This window comes from Vicugna pacos, chromosome 17, assembly GCF_048564905.1.
Source record: "Vicugna pacos chromosome 17, VicPac4, whole genome shotgun sequence".
In the NCBI taxonomy this organism is placed as follows: Eukaryota; Metazoa; Chordata; class Mammalia; order Artiodactyla; family Camelidae; genus Vicugna; species Vicugna pacos.
The window spans coordinates 24,501,522-24,524,559 of NC_133003.1; the positions used below are offsets into that span (position 1 = coordinate 24,501,522).

Here is a 23,038-nt window from a genome sequence, read left to right on the forward strand (position 1 = left end):
GCGACTCTGCCCCTTCCATCCCTGCCTCTCTTAAAATACATTTTTTAAAAATTAAATTTTACATAGCACTGCTTTTAATACATGTTTGACCTTCAAGATTCTAAACCCAAATACAGTAAAAATGGAGCATAGGAATGTACTGTATAAAATTTGGTTTAAATTAGTTATCATTTACACACATGAAGACATTGTGGATACATTGCTGATGGGAATGTAAAATGGTACAGCCTCTCTGGAAAACACTATGGCAGTTTCTTATTAAACTAAAACATGCTATTACCAGATTATCCAACATTTGCACTCTTGCGCATTTATCCCAGAGAAAAGGAAATTCATGTACAAAAACCTGAATACAAATGTTCATGAAGGCTTTATTCATAATAGCCCCAAACTGAAAACAACCCAGATGTCCTTTAACAGGTGAATGGTTAAAGCGTTAATACCACTCAGCAATAAAAGGGGACTACTGACATACTTAACAATTTCAATGAATCTCCAGGAGTTATGCTGAGTGAAGAAAGGCAATTCCAAAAGGGTATATACTATATGATTCCATTCATAGAATATTCTTGAAATGACAACATTTTAGACCTGGAGACAGAGCAGTCGCTGCTCGGGATAAAGGATGGGGGTGCGTGACATGGAAGTCAGCGTGGTAACAAAGGGCAACACGGAGGATTCCTTGTGGAGATGGAAGTCTTCTGTATCTTGCCTGTGGTGGTAGATACACAAAGCTCTACATGAGATAAAACTGCACAGAACTTGATACACACACACACAAATGAATATAAATAAAATTGAGGAAATGTGAACAAGATGGGCACATTATGTCAATATCCTGGTTGTGACAGTGTACTCTATTTTGCAAGCTATAATCAGTGCAGTCAATGTGTAAAGATGACATGGACCTTCCCATATTATTTTTTTACAACTGCATATGAATCTATAATTATCTCAAAATAAAAAATTAATGAAAAATTATGATTTTCCTTTAATATCTGCTCACGTATCAAGCCATCAGTTATGAAGAGAACTAATTCATTCAACAAATATTTACAATGCTAGATGCTGAGGATACAGCAACAAACAAGGCAGATGAAGCGGCACACCACCAAGGAGCTTACATTTTGGTGGGGAGCAGATGGACAATAAACAAGAAAACCACAAACCCTGTTGGCTGGGCAGAAGTCTTTGGGAGAAAATAAATCACAGGAGGACAGGGGTAGGGGAAGATTGTTATTTAAAATGGGTGGTCAGAAAAGCCCTCACTTATATGGAAGACACCAGAGACCTGAAGGAAGAGAGAGCAAGCCACCTCTGGGAGGCAAGTCCTCCAGGCCAAAGGGACAGTAAGTGCAAAGGCCTATCCTGAGGCAGGGGCAGGTCTGGCACATTTGTGGAAAGGCAGAAAAGACAATGAGACTGGGAGCAAGGCAGAGAAGCAGATGAGGCTAGGGGTAGGGGACCCAGATCAGGAAGGGCCTTGTGGACACTGCCATGACCCTGGCTTTTGAGTGAGACAAGACACCATTTGAGGGTTTTAAGCAGAGAAATGCCGTGATCTAACTTATGCTATACCAGGATTACGCTGGCTGCTGGGTTAAGAACAGGGAAGAGCGGCAAGGGCAAAAGCTGGGAAACCAGATAGGAGGCTACTGCAAAATCCAGATGAAAGGCAGTTACATGGACCAGGGGATATGACATGAGAGGATGACATTATGTTGCTGTTTGCACATAAATATATACCTTGACAGATGAATGGCAAATCAAACTTACGTTGTGTTAACAAAATCCTTACAAAATGTTAACTCTGTGTTTGGTTACCTCGGACAAAGCTAGGGCTTTAGCTGTACAAACCTTATCTTGTGACCCTGATGGCGTCTCTTCCAGAGTCTCAGTGCTTCCCAGATTAGAGATCTGAGTACTTGGCTGTAACCCAGGGCTGGAGATATGTGACTCACCCAACTGATTCTTAAATTAAAAGGAAAAATACATCACGTGAAACAGTTTGGCTTACAAAAAAAGAGTATTCAAGGTTATTAGAAACACTACTCTAAAAATCAAGCAAAAAAATTCTCCAAAATGTTTGCTTTGGACCCCCGTGTAAATAACGCGTACAATAAAATTTCTAGAAAGCTGAACACTTGATTTCAGACAACAGTGTTAGTAACAACTGTTATTTTTGTAACCCCTTTAAGGAAAAACCAGTAGCACTACTTTATCATGTATTCTTTTCCATTTTATTTTTTAAGTTTAACATATGGTGAAATTAACTTCAGGAGTGTACAGTTCTGTGTACTCATCACCACAATCAGGAATATAAAACAGGTCTATCACCCCAAAAAACCCCTTTGTGCTATCCCAAATGCAGTCATGCCCTCCCTCAACTCCTGGCAGCCAGTGATCTATTCTCTATTACTACATTTCTGTCTTTTTGAGAATGTCAGATAAATGGAATACTGGCTTCTTTTACTTAGCATAATGACACTGAGATTCATTCAAGCTGTTGTATGGTATTAATGTTCATGCCTTTTTATTACTGAGTAGTGTGCTACCATATGCCTGCATTATGTTTTTTAACCTTTCACCCATAGGAGGACATTTGTATTTTTGCCAGTTTTTGGTGATTATAAATACAGCTTCTACAAACATTCATGTACAGGTTTTTGTGTAGACAAAAGCTTCATTTCTCTAGAGTAAATTGCAAGGAGTGGTATTTCTGGGTCATATGGTAAAAAGAGATTTTGCCTCAATTTTTATAGTTTTATGTTTTACATTTAGATCTACTGATCCATTTTATGTTGATTTTTGTACAAAGTGTTACATTTAAGTTGAGGTTATTTTTTTTGGACATGTGGATATCTAATTACTCTAACACTACCATATGTGGTTAAAAACTAAACTAAAAAGGTCTCTAAATATTACTATCACAGATGACAAAACAGTTGTCAAGTGTACAAAAATTCCTGTTAACTTGTATTTTTGTTCTTAAGAAGAATCCTAAAAAAAGATCACTAGATGGACATGGGATTTTTAGAAACTTAAATTATATTTGGGCTATCTGACTGAGCATCTGGTGAGCATTATCTGCATCAAAACAGACACCAAAAACAGTTTAGAACACTTAAGAGACTGGCTTAAGTGGCTTAAGAAAAAAGAAGCGTTCTGAACTTCAGAGACATATAACTTTCTTGATAGCATGAAGATATATGCTTAGTATAGGGAGTAGGTACTGAATGCTGAATGAATGGATAACAGGCATTTTTTCCTATTCAAATAACTTAATCCTTGTATTAGAACACTATTTATTTAACATTCCCCATTTAAATAGGAGTGAAATCGTCTATGAAAGCTTATGAAACATCTTATCTTTTAACATACCTCTTTGTGAAACATAATCATCAACCAGTATCAATACCTTATGAGGAATGTTTGTAACTGAATTATATTAGAGAAAATATAAACTCAAAACACTGTTCTTAAAATGGAAGGTGTACATGTTTAGGAAAAATTTAAAAAATGAGAATTTTCATATAACAATCCCTGCTTGTCATTTTCAGAGAGAAGCTGGATAATTTGGCAACACCAACCCACTTGGTAATAACTGGCTGGAACTGAGCTACAACTGACCCAATGACACAGGGGGCAGGCTCTCCATTTGAGTCAGTTCCACCCTGGCCCACTGTGGGCACCATCATGGCCCACATGGTTTTGAGGACATGTGAGTTTGCAATACTTAATTCAACAGGAGCTAGAAGATGGGCTGTACTTTAAAAGGTTTCCAGGGGAAGGGTATATCTCAGTGGAGAGCACATGCTTAGCAGGCATGAGGTCCTGGGTTCAACCCCCAGTACCTCCATTAAATAAATAAATAAACAAATACATAAACCAACTCAATTACCACACTCCCCCAAAAAACCCAACCAACCAATCAAAAAAAGGTTTCCAGAACTTCAAATATTTTCTTACACTTTTGCAGGGCCATTCTTGGAAGGCTTTTTTTGTGTGTTTGTTTGTTAATGAGAGTAACCAGAGTTTATAAGGATTGAGGGAAACGGACAATCACAAACAAACTTTCTGGAAGATAGTTCTGCAATATTTGGTAAAAATCTTAAAAATGTCAAAATCCTTTGATCTACCAATTCCATTTCAAGTAACTTATCTTAAGAGGAAATTAATACTAATTAACACACCTTGCTCCTTGAATACTGGGTGAGGTGAGGCTTAAACAAGAAAAGCTTAACTACCAATGTCAGTAAAGAGTAAAATGAAAATTATAATTATGCAGAAACAAATTGCAGCAGTGGAAACCTTCACTCCCACTTCAGTGAAGCATGGGGCTTTGAAGGGCTGATGACAAATGAAAAGCCAGGACAGTTCCAAAGCCACAAGGTTTGAAGACCACTGAGGAGAAGCTTGGCACATAGCGGACAGTTCGTAAATATGTATTGAATAAATTAATGAATGCACCACAACTTCCATTTTATTCAACTTTGGGGAGAGATGTTATCAGTTAACTTTAAATTAAAATATAAAACAGAAAAGAAAAAAAAAAGAATTCTAGAAAAGCCTCTCATTTGGGTAAAATTCCAAATGATGCTTAAATGAAGGCTGTGCATCCAACACCAACAAGAGACTGTAGATATATGCTTTAGTATTACAGGGTGCAAATTATTAGAGTACTTTTCAAAGACTACATACATTTCTAAGACCTAGCAGAGCCTACAACGGGGAAGAAGAGGTGTGAAACTTTTCCAGAACTAACTCCTGCAGTCCAAAATCATTTTCTCCCATAGTAATTTTACAGAAATAGAAAAAGAACATTCTAAATTTTCTAAGGTATGAAAATCTCTTTCCCTATCTTTTAGGCTTAAAACTATAAGGTACATTTTCTTTTTGAACTACTTATTTCTGCTGGCCCTGAAGCTGACTCCCCTAGTCCACAAGGCCCCTGCAGGTCTCCTCCTCCCTTCTGGTCCTCCCGGTCAGCATGCATTCTCACCCTCTCATACTCATCCTTGGCTCTGCTCAGCATTTCCAGGATGTCGATGGGCCTGTGGTCACTGCAGCCGTTGGCCTGGCTGGGACTCTGCTTATCCCGAGCTGCTTGCTGGGACCGCCGTGTCTCCTCTTCTACCACACTAGAGGAGGAGAACCAGGTGTTAAAAAGACCACTTTCAACACAATCTGACCTAAGAAATCTTTTGGTGTCCATCTTCCAAGGCTACAGGAAGAATGCCAAATGATAACACCGTCTCTGCAATACAAAACACAATGCTTGGTTATCTCATCCCAGGAATAGATGACTAACTATTTCACCATCTCATTCACAACAATAACAATATATTTCACTATGAGAAGGCCCAAAATTCCAAATTTCTTTCCAGAGCTGGTAGAAGTAGGTATCTTAAAATCTCTACTAAATTATATCATCATCATCATCTCTCTCTCTCTTTTTCAAAAGTATCTCAAAACCAGTCAAACTAACTGGGAAAAAAATTTGAAATAGACAATGCCACCAAGACAAGAGGGCTGCACAGCTGAACAACCTCTGTGGAAAGTGGGTATCAATATTGGGCTGGCACAAGGAGAAAGAAAAAACGGAGGTCTTGGTGAGTCTTCAGAAGTTAATGAAATCTAAAAAACAGTACAAATGAACTTATTTACAAAACAAAAACAGACTCACAGACACAGAAAACAAACTTACCAAGGGTAAGTTGGGGGAGGGATAAACTGAGATTAAGAGATGCACACCACCATACATAAAATAGGTAACGATCTACTGCAGAGCACAGGGAACTATTCAATATCTTGTAATAAACTATAATGGAAAAGAATAAAAAAACCCCCAGATATGTACATATGTATATGTATATCTGAATCACTTTGCTGGGTACCTGAAACTAACACAACACTGTAAATCAACTATACTTTAATAATAATAAAAAAAAGTTAATGATACCACTGCAAGCAAACTAAAGATTTCTCTTGATCTCGCGTTAAAAATCACTAAGTGGGTGGCTGAGGTGAGCGTGATTGTGGCAATGCTCTTTATTCTGATTGGTGCTGCTGAAGCTAAATTCTGCACTTGAAAATATATGAAGCAAGCACAGTTGAGGGCTGGGGCCTTCAAATCTATCTGAGGGGTTTCATTTCTTAGGAACATCCTCTCTCCCCAACATAAAGGAGCTGAAGCAGTTGTAGCAAAATGTGAGAAACTGAAAGCTGGGTGGTGAGTACATGGATATTTTCTTGTTTCTTATACTTTTCTTTAAGTTTGAAACAAAAACAATTAACTTTAATAAGGCAATTAATCTTTTTTTCTTTTAAAGATCCATTTAGGTTTCAATCCCAACTGTAATGAAGAGGCCTACCTACCACAGGATATTATGGGCACAGTCACAACTTGATAATTAACTGAGAACTTTCCAGACAGTGATGATGACAGGCAATAAAATAATTCAGTAGTAAAAGGTTTGTTCTTAAGGGATAAGAACAGGACAAGAACAGGCCACCCAGTGTGGGCTCACTGCTTTAATAAAACAGCCTGTCCAGGAACTCCCATCAGTGTGTGTGGGATGGTTCTTTTATTTGAAAACACTAGGTTAAACAATAGTAAACAGTTTTTTTTTTTTAACAGCAAAATCATTCTGAGTTTTTAACATGCTAAAATGTATTATGATTCTCTAAGGATAGGTTTCTAGATTTCCCCAAATTTATTTGACCATAGAACCTTCTCTTGAAGCAGGATTCGTATTTGGAAAATGCTGCTTTAAGATAATGGCATCGTTTCTCTGTTTAGAGTCTTACAGTTCTTAACAGAATTATTATTTCTAAAACAAATGTAGAATCATGGACTTAATGGCAGACTCAAAGAAGACTAGCATGTGATACGAGGACCAGACCGATTACAATAAATATTGCTTCTTTTCTGTTCATACTGGTAGTCAACTCTTGGGAAAGAAATATTGTATGTGACGACTGTGAGGCCTGCTGCAAAGGAAAAGAAGATTGGAGAGATATACACTGGTTATCTTTTGATGGTAGATTACAAGCAATTTCACTTTCATTTTTTTGTACTTCTCTTCATTTTCCATAATTAACAGGCACTCCCCTTTAATAATTAGAAAAAAAGAGTACTATTAAAATGGCTTATTATTTAATGTTCAGTTACAGGCCATATCAACCTGCACCCACCTTCATCAAGGATGGGTCACACAGCCTGTTTCTACTCACCACCTGCCATGCTGCCTGGCTTGCCCATGTTGGTATTCACCTCTCCCCTGACCTGGACTGGATCTGTGATTGTGGTTTAAAAGAAAAACATTTCTAATAATCACTGCTATTCACTCAGGAAGAGGCCACCTTAAAAAGCTCACCACTACTGAAAGCAGAAACTGTTTGGGTGGCATGGAAGGGACTGTAGCACGAGCCAGGCTTGGACTTTAAGGCCTCTTCCAATTCACACCCTGTGAAGAGTAATCTTGCCTCTCTTCCTTCCTCTTGAATCCCTAAATACGTCCCTAAGACTTCTGTAAGATCAGGAATAAAGCTCACTTCCATGAGTTCTCCAAATTTTATAGTCTATGTATAGGCAAACATTCAAATAAGTTCTTGTTAAAATAAGTTTCTGGCAGACTGAATTTCCTCTTTTAGGAGAGTCAACATTTTCCAAGTTTAGTGGATTTTCAACTTTGCCACTGATCAAAGAGAATTTCCAAATTTAGATAAAGTACAGATCTAGAAGTTTGCTTGTTCTCCTATATAGCTTCTCAGTTCTTATTAATACCTTTTGGAATAAATCGATTTTTTATTTTGAGAATTTTTATTTTATTGCAGCTGTCAGAACAGTGATGGGAAGAACTAAATTTAACAGAACGGGCAATGACAGGCACATTCATTTAGACACACAATGTGCCAAAAACAATTTTGCCTGTATTTCAGGTTAACAGAGGTAATATTCTGAAATATGCAGCAAACAGAAGCTGTATGCAGGCAAAGTCAGAGCAAAGAAAGATAAAGTACATGTTTTTATCTTTGGTGACCAGAATGTCATTTATCACAAAGTTAATGTTAACATATTAGGTATTCTCTTCTGCCATAAATAGGCCAGACACTTGAAAACTCACTATCAACACTTACATAGGGCATTTGTTAATCACTTTCAATACCACCCCTGCTTCTAGTAATACAAGCTAAAAGCTTAAGCAAATGTCTCTTTTTTGAGCATTTCTAGTGAAGGAATCCTGAATGCCCTACTTTTTCCTCTCTGCTTCCTGTTTCTAATTTCTCATCCTATTTCTAGGTTCAATACAATATTTTCACATAGGTTTTCAGATTTCTGCTTCATTTACCATCTGAAGCCTTGCCATAGGGGTACCACCTGTCCTGATAGAGAAAAAAACTCAGAATAGTTTCCTGTGAATAGCTGTTACCATATTTTCTCATTTGGGTTCCAAAAGCTCTCAATCTGCAGGAGAAAGTCTATATATTAATATACTCCAAAGTTTAGATATTTAAGAAAAATATTCTGGATTTCAGGATAACCAAGATTCAACAAATCTGTGTCTTCAGAAGTAATCTGTGTAATCAGAAGTAAGCTGCCTCTGCTGTCACTTTCAAAAAAGCAGCCAGCAAATAAATGTCTTTGTAAAGAAGTAATTTTTATCTTTTTTAGAGAAATCTTCTAAAAAGAAAGTCTGGTTCTAGAGAGCCAATACATTTTCAAATAAACAGTACAAATTCACATGAAACAATGTCCTCCGGGTGCACACAGTAATAAACCTGGCCTGCCAGTGAGCGCACAGCCAGAGCAAACAAAGCAGGAGGCTGATGAACATCCAACTGAGACATATGAGCAGTTCGGGACTAAAACCTGGTTGTAGTCATGTACACATCTTTTAAAATGCAAAAATACCTGGAACTGAGATTTGGGGCCTAATCATTTATTTACACTTCCGTAGGAACTAGTTAAAAATTACGCTGTTAAAAAAAAAAAAAAGACTGTTTTCTCCCAACATGTAGGTAAAAACCTTGTAAGCGAAGGGAATCTTGATTTGACAGAAGGGGAAGAAAGGTCCGCATTTCTGAGGTGATTCAGGCAAAAACTGCAAAGGAAACATAAGTGCACCAGAACTCACTGCCCATTGTAGCACCTCAGGGCCCCTCTAGCATATAAGTGTCCTGGGCTCCCAGAAACTGGACTGCAGACTGGCAGTACCAGCAATACAGATAAGCCACAGGGGTGGGAGATGGGGATGGGTGCTTCTGTGGGCCACTCTGAGAAAGGACAATGAACCTGAACCATCCCTTATAACATCAATCCAATGACAATTAACTTTCCAAATTTCAAGATTCTGATTTAGAAAAACTCAATTGGAACATAATCCATTAGATGATTGGGGATTACTAAACCTAGAATCTGCATCAAAAATAAGTTCACTTACGAGATAATACTGTATAGCACAGGGAACTATATACAAGATCTTGTGGTAGATCACAGCGGAAAAAAATGTGACAATGAATATATGTATGTTCACGTATAACTGAAAAATTGTGCTCTACACTGAAATTTGACACAAAATTGTAAAATGACTATAACTCAATAAAAAAAAAAAACCTGGGTACAAAAAAAAAAGTTCACTTAAAGAAAGCAGTCACGGATGTGTGTGAGACGAGCCACTAAACACAGCTCCACCTGCTCTGGTGGAAATCTGGAAAGAACCCAAGTCAGACGCACTGCATGGGGCAGTTAGGCTGTGCACTGGATGTACAGGATACCCTCTGGAGCTAGGCAGCTCCACGGCCCTAACCATATGTTTAACAGTAAGGTTCTGGTTAAGTTACGATCTGTCTGTAGGATTGGATACAATGTAGTCATTATAAATACTAGAGAAGACTATATAATGCCCTGGAAAAATGCTGTTGACATGAAAAGTAGGATGTACAGTATGATCCTTTTTTGTAAGTGCAAAGAAAAAAGTGTTGCCCATCAATTCCAATTCTACAAGGATCAAGCCATCGGCCACTGCAGTTGCCCACTGACAATACAATGAGAGGAATTCAGTATGCATAAAAGTAGGAAACATTCTGTGCTTTGGATATACTGGCCCTTAGATAATTAAGATGCATATCTAAGGAATGATTTCAATGACCTCAGATCCCTGAATCTTCAAAGCAAAGCACTAAAATCATTAACTTGAGATATCTGTCCTTTATTATTAGCAGTAACCTTTCGATGTTTGACTAGGTGTTTTTCTCATCAAAAAAGTTCATGTGTATCCTGGCTCCTTCCTTACTTCTTGGGAGCAGTAGTTCCTCAGAGCTATCTGAGAGGCTGTCTCCCAGGTTATAGTAAGGCCACTGAATAAAAATTAACTCACAGCTTTTATGTGCATTTTTCTTTCTGGATGTAAGAAACAATCACACACCTCAACCAAAGTACATGTAAAGAAAAAGACTAGAATGAAACAGACAAAAATGACAATACTGGTATTAGTAGAATTACAGATAATTTTAGATTTCTTTAAGCTTTTCTTTTTCAAATTTTTGACAATAAATAGGAAATTGAGGGAAAATACATGAGTTAGTAGACTCTAGTAACAAAAAAAAAAGGAGGGGGAGTCTTTTTCATCTCCCATATATAATTAGTTAAATCTATGGAGTAATAGAAATACTTACTCGGCCATGAGTTTGGCTATGCGGTGACAGTCATTCTTGTCGTAAAACCAGATACTGTATATTGACACTTGAAAAACAAAGGAAAACAAGATAAGGGGAAATGAGGTTTCAGTATTTGGGTATATGTAAGTAATATATTACCACCATAGAATGTCACAGAATTTACCATCAGATCCTCAAACTGTTAACAGTTTCTCAAACAAAACAAAACAAAACAAAACAAAACAAAACAAAACAAACAAAACAAAAACACAACCCCCCCAAATCCTCCCCCCAAACTGTTTAATAATAATAAAATTATTAATACATTTAGGACAGGTAAATTTTCAGATGAAAACTGTAAGAACAGTTGGTTTCAGACATCATTACCAGATCTCATTGAACCTAAGATGCCACTAAAGTGTAAAATGCACTGTAAGACAAATTCAGGATAGAGACAAACAGGAAACATTCCATGCTCTGGATACGGGCCTTAGATAGTTGCATATCTAAGGAATAATTTCAATGAGCCTAGACTCCTAAATCTTCCCATACTTGAGATGTATGTTTTTTTGTGATCATCTTTTGATGTTTCAGTAAAAAACTTCTATATATCATTGCTCCTCCTTTACCTTTTTGGAACAGTTCTTCAGAGCTGAGAGGCTGTCTCTTGTGCTACAGTCCCCAGTAAGGTCCCTGAACAAGACTTAATCTGCAACCTTTGGGTTGTGTGTTTTTCTTCAGTCAACAATTTTAAGGTACCTTCCAAATTGATAGTCAAATGTGGGGGAAAAATGACTTAATCGTTGAAAACCAAGTTCTAAAACCAAACACCAGAATCTTTACGAGTCTCTTGAAACTTAAAAGTATAAAATTGATACTATATTACAGTAAAAACAAAGCTTTAAAAACAAACACAAGCTCCAGACTCATCCTATGATGAACTCTAATCACACGTGAAATGGAAGTGCCAAGGCTGAGCTCTGTGTAACACTTCACCAATCTTTTATTCCTAATACGGAGATCACCGTAGAAAGCCCCCCAAAACACTGGTGAATGGATAGATGAATGTTATTATTAAAGATAACTATACATAAAAACCACTGTAAATAGCTCTGGATAAGGCAGATTATAATACTGAGTATATACATCAAAACAGATATACGAATAGGCATGGCTCATTGCTACCATGTGCACCCACCATGACACTCAAAGCGCATCTTAGATTGCACCCCTTTCTATACGTAACATGACTCTCTGGCACAGGAAGGGCAGGTATAGTTATGCTTTTTTTTTTTAATTAAACTTTTAGTTTTGAAATGTAGCTTCACATGCAACTGTAAAAAATAAAGAGACCCTGTGTGCCCTTTAATTTGTTTCCTCCAATGGTAACATACTACAATTGGAACAACACAGAGAAGACTAGCATGGCCCCTGCGAAAAGATGACACGCAAATTTGTGAAGTGTCCATATTTTTTAAGGGATAAATTGGGAGTTTGAGATTTGCAGATACTAACCACTATAAATAAACTAGATAAACAACAAGTTTCTACTGTATAGCACAGGAAACTATATTCAGCATCTTGTAGTAACCTATAGAGACAAAGACTATGAAAAAAAAAGATACAGTACATTTCCATAGCCACAGGGATCCCTGGTGCTCCTTTATAGTCACACCCATCTCCCTTGGTCCCTGTTCCCCTCTCTGACCCCTGGCAAACACACTAATTTGTGCTCCATCTCTATAATAATGTTGTCAATTCAAGAAGGCAATATAAATGGAATTACAGAGGATGCAATTTTTTGAGATTGACTTTTCTGACTCAACACAATTCTCTGGATATTCATCTTAAGTTGCTGCTTGCATCAATAGTTTGTTCCCATTTTTTGCTGAGGAAGTATTTCATGGTATGGATGTATTAGTTCATTTAACCATTTATCTACTGAAGGACATCTGGAATGTTTCCAGTTTGGGCTATTATGAATAAAGATGCTATAAATGTTCATGTACAGGTTTTTGTGAACCCAAGTTCTCATTTCTCTGGGTTAAATGCCCAAAAGTACAGCTTGTTTTCAGTCTTAGAGGGAAAACATTAAGCCTTTCACTTATAAAATGGTGGATTATACCGATTGATTTTTAATACTGAACCAGCTTTGGAGATATGGAATAAAGTCCATTTAAGGCATAATTTATATTTCTTTTCTATATGTTGTTGGCTTTGCTAATATCTGGTTAAGGATTTTTTTCAACTAAGTTCATGAGATACTAGTTTGTAGTTTTCTTTGTACTGTCTTGTTTGGGTATTAGAGTAAATACTGGCTTTTCAGAACTCTTTTGAGAAGAGTTCTCTCCTTTTCTGTTTTCCGGAAGAAACTATGTTAAAATTCATGTTAATTCTTCTTTGAATTCTCCAGTAAAACCATATGGGCCTGGAGATTCCTTTTTTGGGAGCTTTAAAATTATGAATTCATTCCTTTCATGGCTACAGGATTAATTGTGTTATCTATCTTATTTTGGTTGAATTTTAGTTTGTTGTTTTCAAGGAATTGGTCTATTTCTTCTAAGCTGTCAAGCTTATGAGTGTAAAGTTGTTCATAGCATTCTCTTACTACAGAAGACGTATAGTAACATTGTAAGTAGATAGAGTAGAGGGTTCCCAGAGAAAGAGAACCAAGCTTCTTGACAGAAGAGAAGCCATTTTTGGCCTAAGCCATTTTGTGACCTAAGCCTGGCCACAGTGCTTGCCCTTGAAGAGGTCTCAGTAATTAATGACCCTAAGAGAATAGAAGAATGCAAAAACAAACTCTTATCAGGCAAGAGAAGTAACAGGAAAGACAATATTATCAGTTGTAAAGCCTCCCAATTCCGTTTCAATGAAAAGATTAGCCTGAAGCACTCAACCACCAAATCGATTGGAACCTAAGGGATGATGATGTTGACCCTTTCTGACCCTCATGACTTCAATCAACTAAAAGCTTGGACTCTGTTGACTGCCCAAGCCCCATCATGAATATGCATGTATCCTTACCTTAAAATTTCCCCAATTTTGCTGCTGGGGAGACCTAGCTTTTGGAAAGACCCCTGGTATTCTCCTTACTTGCTGCAAGTAATAATAAATCCTTCCTTCTCCTAATCTTCCTTCTCTCCAGTCTTTGGCTTGGTTGTGTCTTTTGGCTCAATACCCACCAAGAGGTGAACCCAGTTTTTGGGTAACAATATCCATTATTTCATTCCTGATACTAGTAATGTGTGCCGTCTTTTTACTTCTGTTAGTCTTTATCAAAGGTTTATCAACTTTAGTGACTTTTTCAAAGAACTTTTGAGACAAAGAGACAACCTTTTGTCTCATTAATTTTTTCTCTATTTTCATACTCTTATTAATGTCATTGATTTCTGCTCTCATCTTTGTTCTTTCCTTACTTCTGTATGCTTTGAGTTTATTTGCTCTTCTTTTTCTCATTTCTTCAAGTGGGAATTTAGTAGGCTCTCAGTCAGCGTTGCCTGAAGGAATGCGAGGAATTTCCCATGGCTAGGTCACCAGGTGTGCCTTTAGTGGGGAAGGAAGCATCTGACCCTCAAAAATGAAGAGTGTTTCCCAGGCCAGGATAGCTGTGATGTGATTCCTCCCCTACTCCCACCTCCCCTTCATGGAAAAGGAGGGAAGATACTACCCTAGTGGTCATTACTGTCAGTAGGACTTCCACTCCTTCCTGCCAATCTTGCTGGACTCACCTGGTGTTGTCGGCAGGATTCCCATTTGGTCTAGGAGAGGAATGAGCCTAGCTGGGATACCTTCTGTTGCTATGTTGGAGGTCAAGAAACTCCAGGCCTGGGTCCCCATCCTCTGCTGGGTGAGAGGGCTGTAAGACAACCTGCTGCTGTGTTCTGCTAGTTCTGGGTCCTGAGCCAGTCTTCTTTCTACCTTTCAGAGTTTTCCTGATTGGCTCTTATGTTATTTCTGGTTTTTATAATTGTACTTAGCAGGGGAGAAGCAAGGGAAGAAAAACCTATGCCATTTTGTTTGGATCAGAAGTCTTATTATGTATTTTTATTTAAAAGGATGGGAAAACTGAGACTTTAAATTAATAAAACCAGAGAAAAACAGTCTTATGAGAAGAACTAGAACTCAGCCTTCTCATTCCTAGGCTAGTAATCCTGCCACCACATACCCAATGCCTCATTAGTTGAAATAACATAAAATATTTTGGTAGAAACAAGAAGTTAGTGACCTTCAATTACGTTTGAAGGCTAAAGCAACACATAAAGTATAAATAATTGAAGAAGTTAAAAATTATACACCAAAATAATGACAGAATGTAGAAAATACAAATGCAAGCACAAGAAATTTGAAATAAATTAAAAATCCCCTTTTTATAATTACAATTTGAATTCCATCAATACATAATAATATACATTTATACCACCAATATACATTAATTTAGAAAGCTGCTGTTAATAAAAGCTTTTTTTTTTAAAAAAAATTAAGTATAAATGATATAACATTAAAGTTTCAGGTGTATAGTGTAATGATTTGATATCTGTGTATATTACAAAATAGTCACCACAATAAGTCCACTTAACGTCCATCACCATAATCACAAAGAAAATTTATGTGGTGAGAACTTTCAAGATTCACCCTCTTAGCTACTTCCAAATATACACTGCAGTATTATTAACCACAGTCATCATGCTGTACACTACACATTCCCATGACATTCATTTTATAACTGGAAATTTGTACCTCCTTCACCTACCCACCAATTTTACCTTTTTGCTTCCCCATCTCAGGCAACCACCAATTTGTTCCCTACATCTATGAGCTCTATTCTTTTTTTCTTTTTTGAAGATTCCACATATAAGTGAGATCATATAGTATTTTTTTTTCTCCTGTCTGACTTATTGTGCTTAGCATGATGCCCTCAAAGTCCATTCAAGTGGAAGGATTCCATTTTTTTTTTAATGGCTGAATAATATTCACACACACACTCTTTATCCATTCATCCATCAATGGACATTTAGGTTGCTTCCATGTCTTAGCTATTGTAAATAATGCTCCAATGAACATGGGGGTGCACAAATCTTTCTGAATTAGTGTTTTTATTTTCTTCAAATAAATACCCAGAAAGTAGAATTGCTGGATCATATGGTAGTTCTAATTTCAATTTTTTGAGGAACCTCCATACTCTTTTCCATAGTGGCTGCACCAATTTACATCCCCACCAACAGTGCACAAAGATTCCCTTTTCTCCACATCCTTGACAACACTTAATATTTCTTGTCTTTTGATATTAGCTACTCTAACAGATATGAGGTAATATCACATTGTGCTTTTGATTTGCATTTCCCTGACAATTAGTGATATTAAGCATCCTTTAATTTACCTGTTGGCCATCTATATGTCCTCTTTGGAAAAATGTCTACTGAGATCCTCTGCCCATTTTTTAATTGAATTTTTGTTCTTTTGCTATTGAGAAGTTGTCAGATATTATCAGAGGTATGATTTACAAATATTTTCTCCCACTCAACAGGTTACCTTTTCATTTTGCTGACGATCTCCTTTGCTGTGCAGAAACTCTGTAGTTTGATATACTCCCACTTGTTTATTTTTCCCTTTACTACTTTTATTTTTGGTGTCAAATCAAAAAAGTCATGATCAAGACTAATGTCAAAAAGCTTACTGACTGTTTTTCTCTAGGAGTTGTATGGTTTCAGGTCTTATATTCAAGTCTTTAGTCCATTTGGAGTTAATTTTTGTGTATGGTGTTAGACAGTGGTCCAGCTTCATTCTTTTACACGTGGCTGTCCAGTTCTCCCAATACAATTTATTGAAGAGACTGTCCTTTCTCCATTATCTTTTCTTGGTTTCCTTGTTGTAAATTAATTGGCCATATATGTGTATGTCATTTGTGGGTTCTCTATCCTGTTCCATTGATCTATGTGTCTGTTTTTATGCCAATACCACACTGTTTTAATTACTATACCTTTAAAATATAGTTTGCAATCAAGGAGTGTTAATACCTCCAGCTTTGCTATTTCTCTGAATTGCTTTGGCTCTTCAGGGTATTTGTGGATTCATACAAATATTAGAATTGTTTGTACTATTTCTGTGAAAAATGCCATTGGAATTTTGATAGGGATTGCACTAAACCTGTAGATTGTTTTGGGTAGTATGGACATTTTAACAATATTAATTCTTGCAATCCATAAGCATGGAGAATATTTCTATTTATTTGTGTCTTCCTCAGTTTCTTTGATTAATGTCTTATAGTTTCCAGGGTACACTAAAAGCTATTTTAATGGTGATTTTTTTAAAATTCAATTTGAAGATTTATTTTGAGTGTTTAGGTCCGCTGACTAATCCAAACTAGAGTTTCATGCTGGGGTAAAAACCTTTTATTAATAAGAAAAATTCTAATGGTGAATTTTTTTTGTCTCACCCTGAATTAAGGTCATTATATTCCACAGGAGACACTATGGCCAATCACAACTTTAAAAGTTTCCTTTTCAATGGAAATAAAAGTTTAATTGGCTTTTTCTATTGTCATTGAAGAGTTAAAACATTATTGATACACAGAGTGAGTAAATGACTTCATTTTAATCAATGAAGATCAAAAACATGGATATTTTTTCTCTATCCTGTTCACAAGGGGGTTTTTTTGACCCTATTTCTAGCCATGTGTCCTACAGGTGACTGCATGTACTACCATGAAGCAGCTCATGCTTGCTTCTGTTCTCTGAGTCTTCAGCACACTGTTAATAGTCCCCTGTGTTCAGAATCCATTTTTACAGCCCCTCTTCTGTTCACAGAACTTCAGAACACTACCAATACTTCAAACAGAATCAATGTCCAATTAACAATGGATAATTCTGGAATATTTTACATGGGACACAAGTCAACAGATTAAATTTAGTTTTGACATCCCAATGGAAGCAGCACAGAAGAAGCTTTGTTACAGAGAAGATAATTACTTAGCATTATCTACTGCAGGGTCTTAGTTAATGTTTCTAGCAGCTAAGGATTGCTCCAACTTAGAGTGTATCAGATTGGGGCTCTGAAAAGACTCCATATATGGCAATTACATACAACTACCTTTCTCTAAGTATGCTTCTTCCAACCTTGGCTAAAGAACACACAAAACGTAAGAGACCAAAACCAAAATATTCCAATTTTTCTCTAATGGACACCTCATACAACTTACAGGAATGAGAAAAATGATGATATGCAATACACCAGGCTCAGAGAGGACACAACATTTCTAGGGAGCTAAACAGAGGTTATTTAGGTATGTTTTCATATGGGATTTGCAAGCCAAATCTTAGGAAAGAATTCCATATTGATAATCAAAATAAACCCGTCAGACCTATCAACTTATTTTGACAAATCTTTACTTAAGCCCCCATGTCCTGCTCCTTTGAAGAAACACAGTATAATTTAGAAATAAGACACATGCTTTCCACTCTTGTACATTATCAAGTAAACTGCTAAAAAAGAGCCAAACACTTTCAAAGGCATGTTGCAGAAGAAATAAAGATAAGGAAGCCATAATGATAGCTTAATGGGTAAAGGATAAGAGTCACACTCGATTCTGCCAAAAGCAGACCTGTAGAGGTTCAGACACGCATCCAAGAATCAGCTCTGTCTGCCAACGTATCAAACGCTCAGTCCATGCAACTGGCAAGGAGGGCCAGGGAGCTGCCACTGAGCCTGTCACTGTCACTGGTGAGGAAAGACAGACAAGTTTACCAGATAGCTAAAATCATGGAAGACCTTGTCTCCAAACCAAAGCTAAGTATTTTTCCCTCAAGAGAACTCACACTCAAAGGCCCAACACATTCTGCCAAAAATTTGCTTGCTGAAACATCCTCAAATAATTTTCCTTGACTAATTATATCACAGAGGACTTAGGGATTTGGCAATACAGTATTATTTTGCTATGGTAATGATGGCATCCTGTTTTATAAACGGTTTTCTCAAGATAAAAGGAAATTATCCAGTTATTGGACACCCATCATATAGCGTGACTATTAATAGTTGTCCCAAGTAAATCATGCTGTATTGGCAAGCCACTGAAGAGTCAGGGGGTGTGGCAAGATATTTAATTACCTTTAGGCTGTATTTCCCTGAAAAATACTAAATGCGGAAAAGTATAATCAAAATTAAATATTTCCATTGCTTTTCAAATGACTGCCCTTTTCTTTTGAAAGTATAAAAAATATGACTGACAAAGATTAAAATTATTGGATTACTTGATATTGAGAAATTTTGAAAAGCTGAGGAACAAGATTTTCCCATTTCCCTAGAGAACCCATCTGAAGTTCCAGCAGCCTACTATGATTTGACGTTATACTTCACTCTGCTTCTCATCTTGAGTGGTATATGGCACACATAAGATCAAGATCAAGATCAAGTGGTATATGGCACACACAAAATCCAAATTAATTTGGAGCCTCTGTAAAGTCCCTTGAGATTTCTAGACATCCTGTGAAATGTCAAAAAAAAAAGAGCTGGGAATCACTCTCATGCACATGTTGTCTTTTTGATTCATTTATTATTTAGCTTTGACCTACTTTCTAAAAGGATTAGAGGAGACTGGAGATTTTCTCACTATGGTGCCAAGCAGAAAAGGGGGTTTGATAAAAGCTTTTTGGCAATGGTTTTAAGAGTTATACAATTTCTAAGGAGGATACCAACAAAGATCCCCTAGACCAGGAAACACAAACATGAAAATGCACTTTGAACATAGCCAAAAACATTTACTCTAGAGCAAGGAAGACCTTTCTGATTATAAAAGTACTATAAGAATGGAATGGATGATAAAACCGAAGCCTGCCCTCACAAGCGAAAAAGTAGATGCCTTGACAGATCATTTCCTTTAAGGCAAGGATAAACCTGGTGGCTCCACATCAACATAAATATGTTGGGAAAGAAAGAGAAGAGAAAAGCTCTGAGGTGGGGGTTAGAATACACACTTACAGCAAAAAAGGACAGAGCCAAAGACTGACCGACCTGGGATTACGACAGGAAACTGGTAGACAGCAAACAAGCAGGTGAGGAAATGCCGTGAATCTGTAAGTTAAGGCTGGTAAATGTAACTTGGGTACCTCAGCGGCTTACCTTTTCTGGATAAGAGAACACACATACTAAAACAGTACTGAACACTAACATGGTAGAGAAAAAGTCTATTTTCTAAAATTTAAATTATAATGTCTATTTAGTGAAAATTGATCAAAAGACAGGCTAGGGAATTTTTTAAATACATTCTGTAAGTTCTTTGGTTTATTATTTTAAAATCTGGTACCCCATCTCCAAATTAAATCAAGTCTGAAAATATTCATCAGCAATGCTGCTTCCACAGTTCCTTTAATCTTGTAATTTCAGTATAGGATTCAGACACATGAAATGACCATTAAACTTTTTTGGGGAGTAGGAAAATAAACCTCAAAATATCACAATTGATGATTCCTATTTATAAAACTTTTTATTCTTAAATGATGGGCAACCCTGAAAAAAACAGTGAATGACACTAGGGTTTACCTCTGCTGTTAGGATTTCTTGTCACTCTTGTCACATAGCACTCGCCACTCCTTAAGACAGAGCCTCCCCTAAATGTATGCTGCAAGTGATTAGGGGAGTTCCAAATGTTGGATCTACCCAATCCCCACTAGGGGTCTATTCACCCCAGTGTCCCATACAGATCCGTATTATCATTTCTATGTATCATGAGGGACAACAAAGGGTGGGAAGCATGGCCCTTGGCCTCCATGCAGTTGAGATCCTGTCTCCTAGGCTTCCAAAAATCTACACTTAAGGCTTTGGGAAATAGTTAGGTCAGACACTGGTGTAAAAAAAAAAGGCAACTTCTTTTCTCTCCTTTCCCTAACTTCTCTCTTACATGGTTTTCTACCAATTTACTAAGGGATCATCCAAACCAGGGTTGTAAGGCAAATGCTGACAGGGGTATAAGAGACCTCAGGCAGTGGCAGATCAGAGAGGCTGGGGTGGGCATAATGACTATTAGTGCTTGCAGGAATGCAGGTGCTGTGTGGCCATACATGCCATTTTGCCACAAGAAGAAAAGGCAGAAATCCAGATGTGCGTGTGAAAATACCCTAATTTTAAAATGTCCGCAGCAAATGCTTATCTTAAGCCTTCCTTTAACAAAAAGGAAAAGCTGAACATGCCCGGAAGCACTGATTCTGTAAGTAGCTCAGATCTACCTGGACCCTCTTTAGAGGGCTGTCTTGCGGTTTATTCTGCTCACTCCAGAGCAGCTTCAAATGTTCTTGGACTAGTGGTTACTCTGTGTTTCAATTTTTACCTCCACAATGCACTTCACTTTATTAACACAAGGTGAAAACCCACAGACATACATATTAAGAACACATTTCTGCCACTTAGATACAAGTAATCGTTGCTTTCCTTTGTGAATTCTCAAAAGAGAAAACTTTAATTATCTAAAAGGGATAAATGGAGTAGGCATGGTTAACTTTTAAAATCTTTACAATTAAGATAACACCACACACACAAAAAAGATAAAAATTCTTTTTTATCTTTCATAAAAACCTGACAACACTGCCTTAGGCGGGAAAAGCCTGTAATTAATGAGGCATAATGAAAATAGTCTGTTTTGAAAATTCTGAAATGTTCATGAACTCACAAAGTTAATAAGAGAGTACCTGATGGAGGTTCTACTAGAATACTCAGTAGCAGCCTATGACAGATAGAAAGCATTAAAGATTTTTGAAATGTCTGACCTAACAGTGTCACCAGGATAGCCTTGGAGACTAAGTCACTATGTTTTCATGGTGTTTTTACCTCTTCAATCTACAAATGTGACAACAGCAAGGCTCTTTCCTTATCTTGGTCCAGAAGGCCAGACTAATGCAGTGCCACAGATCCTTTCTCTTTCACTGATTGCAGAATCATACCAACCACAGCAATCCTGCTGCTGCTGATGGTGGAAGACTGCCTGCCTTTCTTCAGGCTAAGTAAGAAGCATTGTGCTTGATTCAAACATCACAAAGAATGAACTGTGGAACTTTAAAAATTGTTTATAAATTCCTCTTTCAGTTTGGAGGTAGAACTCACATTTTTTTGAGTTGACAAATTATAAACTTCTCTTGCAAGGAAATTTCCTGCAGTATGCTTTAAGTCTGAAGATTCATGCCACATGCCAACAGCCACCTACCATCTCTACTGTTCTGAATTTTGCCCTTGAATTGAGAAAGGACAAGCAGAGACTAAGGAGAGGGGGAAAGCACACACGACAGTACTTCTTCTGCTAAAACCTTCCATTTGGCAGCTGCATTTTCAACACTACGGAAATGAATCTCTCTTTTTCTAGTGATCTAATTTTAATTAAAAATGCTCTATATCAAAAGACTGATGCTCGATACAAAGGAAAAGTTGTAAGTGAAGCGGAAATGAAGGGGTACTTCGCGCAGGTTTTTGGAGGTAAGTTTTTAAAAATATTCAGTAGCAATTATATTTTTATTTTCAGTTGGTCTTGTTATGATGATTTTGTTGTTGCTGTTAAGCAGGTTTCAGAGTGAAACTTTGTTGACTTTCCCAAAAGTACTTTTGGACTAAAGAAAACATTTTAAAATATAAAAAAAAGTGGTGTTTAGTAGAGATCCATGCCTTAAGGTTGGGTGAGGGAAACATAAAGAGTTGTTCTTGTTAAAATTATTTTCTTTCAGTAAAAAGATATCAAGTCTAACATGCAACCAAAGTAAAACAGTCACTTCTCTTTTGGCTAAAACCACCACCACACACTTGTCTAAGGACAGAATAGTTAGGTGTGAGAAGAGAAAATCTAGACTGTGTTACTCCTTCTAATTCATGGATCAGTACTGCTGCTAAAAATGAACAGGAAAAAAACCACATAAATACCCTCGTAATCTCTCCAGTGGATCACATTTTCACTATAACTGGCTTAATCATTCAAACTGGCTACTGATTAAGTCTCAAATCACAGATCTTAAATCATTAATTTTTACCATTAACAGGGTTGTTTCAGGCAGAGCTCTGACGTGAAAAGTTCTAAAACAATTTAATGACTTTTGCTTATAATTTTCTAAGAAAATACAACAGAACCTCAGAACTAGAAACATAAATAAAACTCTTTGAAAGTACACAATAGTTTTAATCAAAATGACATGGCACGTCGTAAAGTGCTTAGCAAACGACATTTAATAAACATCAATGAATTAGGGTGTGTATCTGAATTAAATAATTACCTTGTTTGTTTAAAAACAAAGTAAAGGACAAAACAAATAGTTTTTGCGAAAGAAAGTCATTAAATGCCAGAATTGATTTTACAGAGCTCAATGGTCCTACAAATCTTTATCTTACTATTTTCATTAACTAGGTTATA

The 23,038-nt window shown here is 36.9% G+C and overlaps 1 protein-coding gene and 1 non-coding gene across 4 annotated transcripts in view; one reads left to right on the top strand and one right to left on the bottom strand.

Moving 5' to 3' along the window:
* The window catches only part of DCP1A (decapping mRNA 1A), a 50,159-nt gene that overhangs the window by 14,874 nt on the left and 12,247 nt on the right, over positions 1 to 23,038 (bottom strand). For 2 of the 3 annotated variants that reach the window (XM_006196412.4, XM_072941499.1), the window contains 3 exons: positions 10,681 to 10,747; positions 5,003 to 5,141; positions 1,858 to 1,971 (listed from right to left, as the gene is read on the bottom strand). In XM_006196412.4, the coding sequence (XP_006196474.1) occupies positions 1,858 to 1,971; positions 5,003 to 5,141; positions 10,681 to 10,747 (320 nt within the window). The remainder of the gene's footprint in view (positions 1 to 1,857; positions 1,972 to 5,002; positions 5,142 to 10,680; positions 10,748 to 23,038) is intronic. The other variant, XM_006196413.4, reaches the window with a different exon arrangement.
* On the top strand, positions 12,035 to 12,138 carry LOC116284051 (U6 spliceosomal RNA). Its single transcript, XR_004193837.1, has one exon. It is a non-coding gene; the product is annotated as a U6 spliceosomal RNA (small nuclear RNA).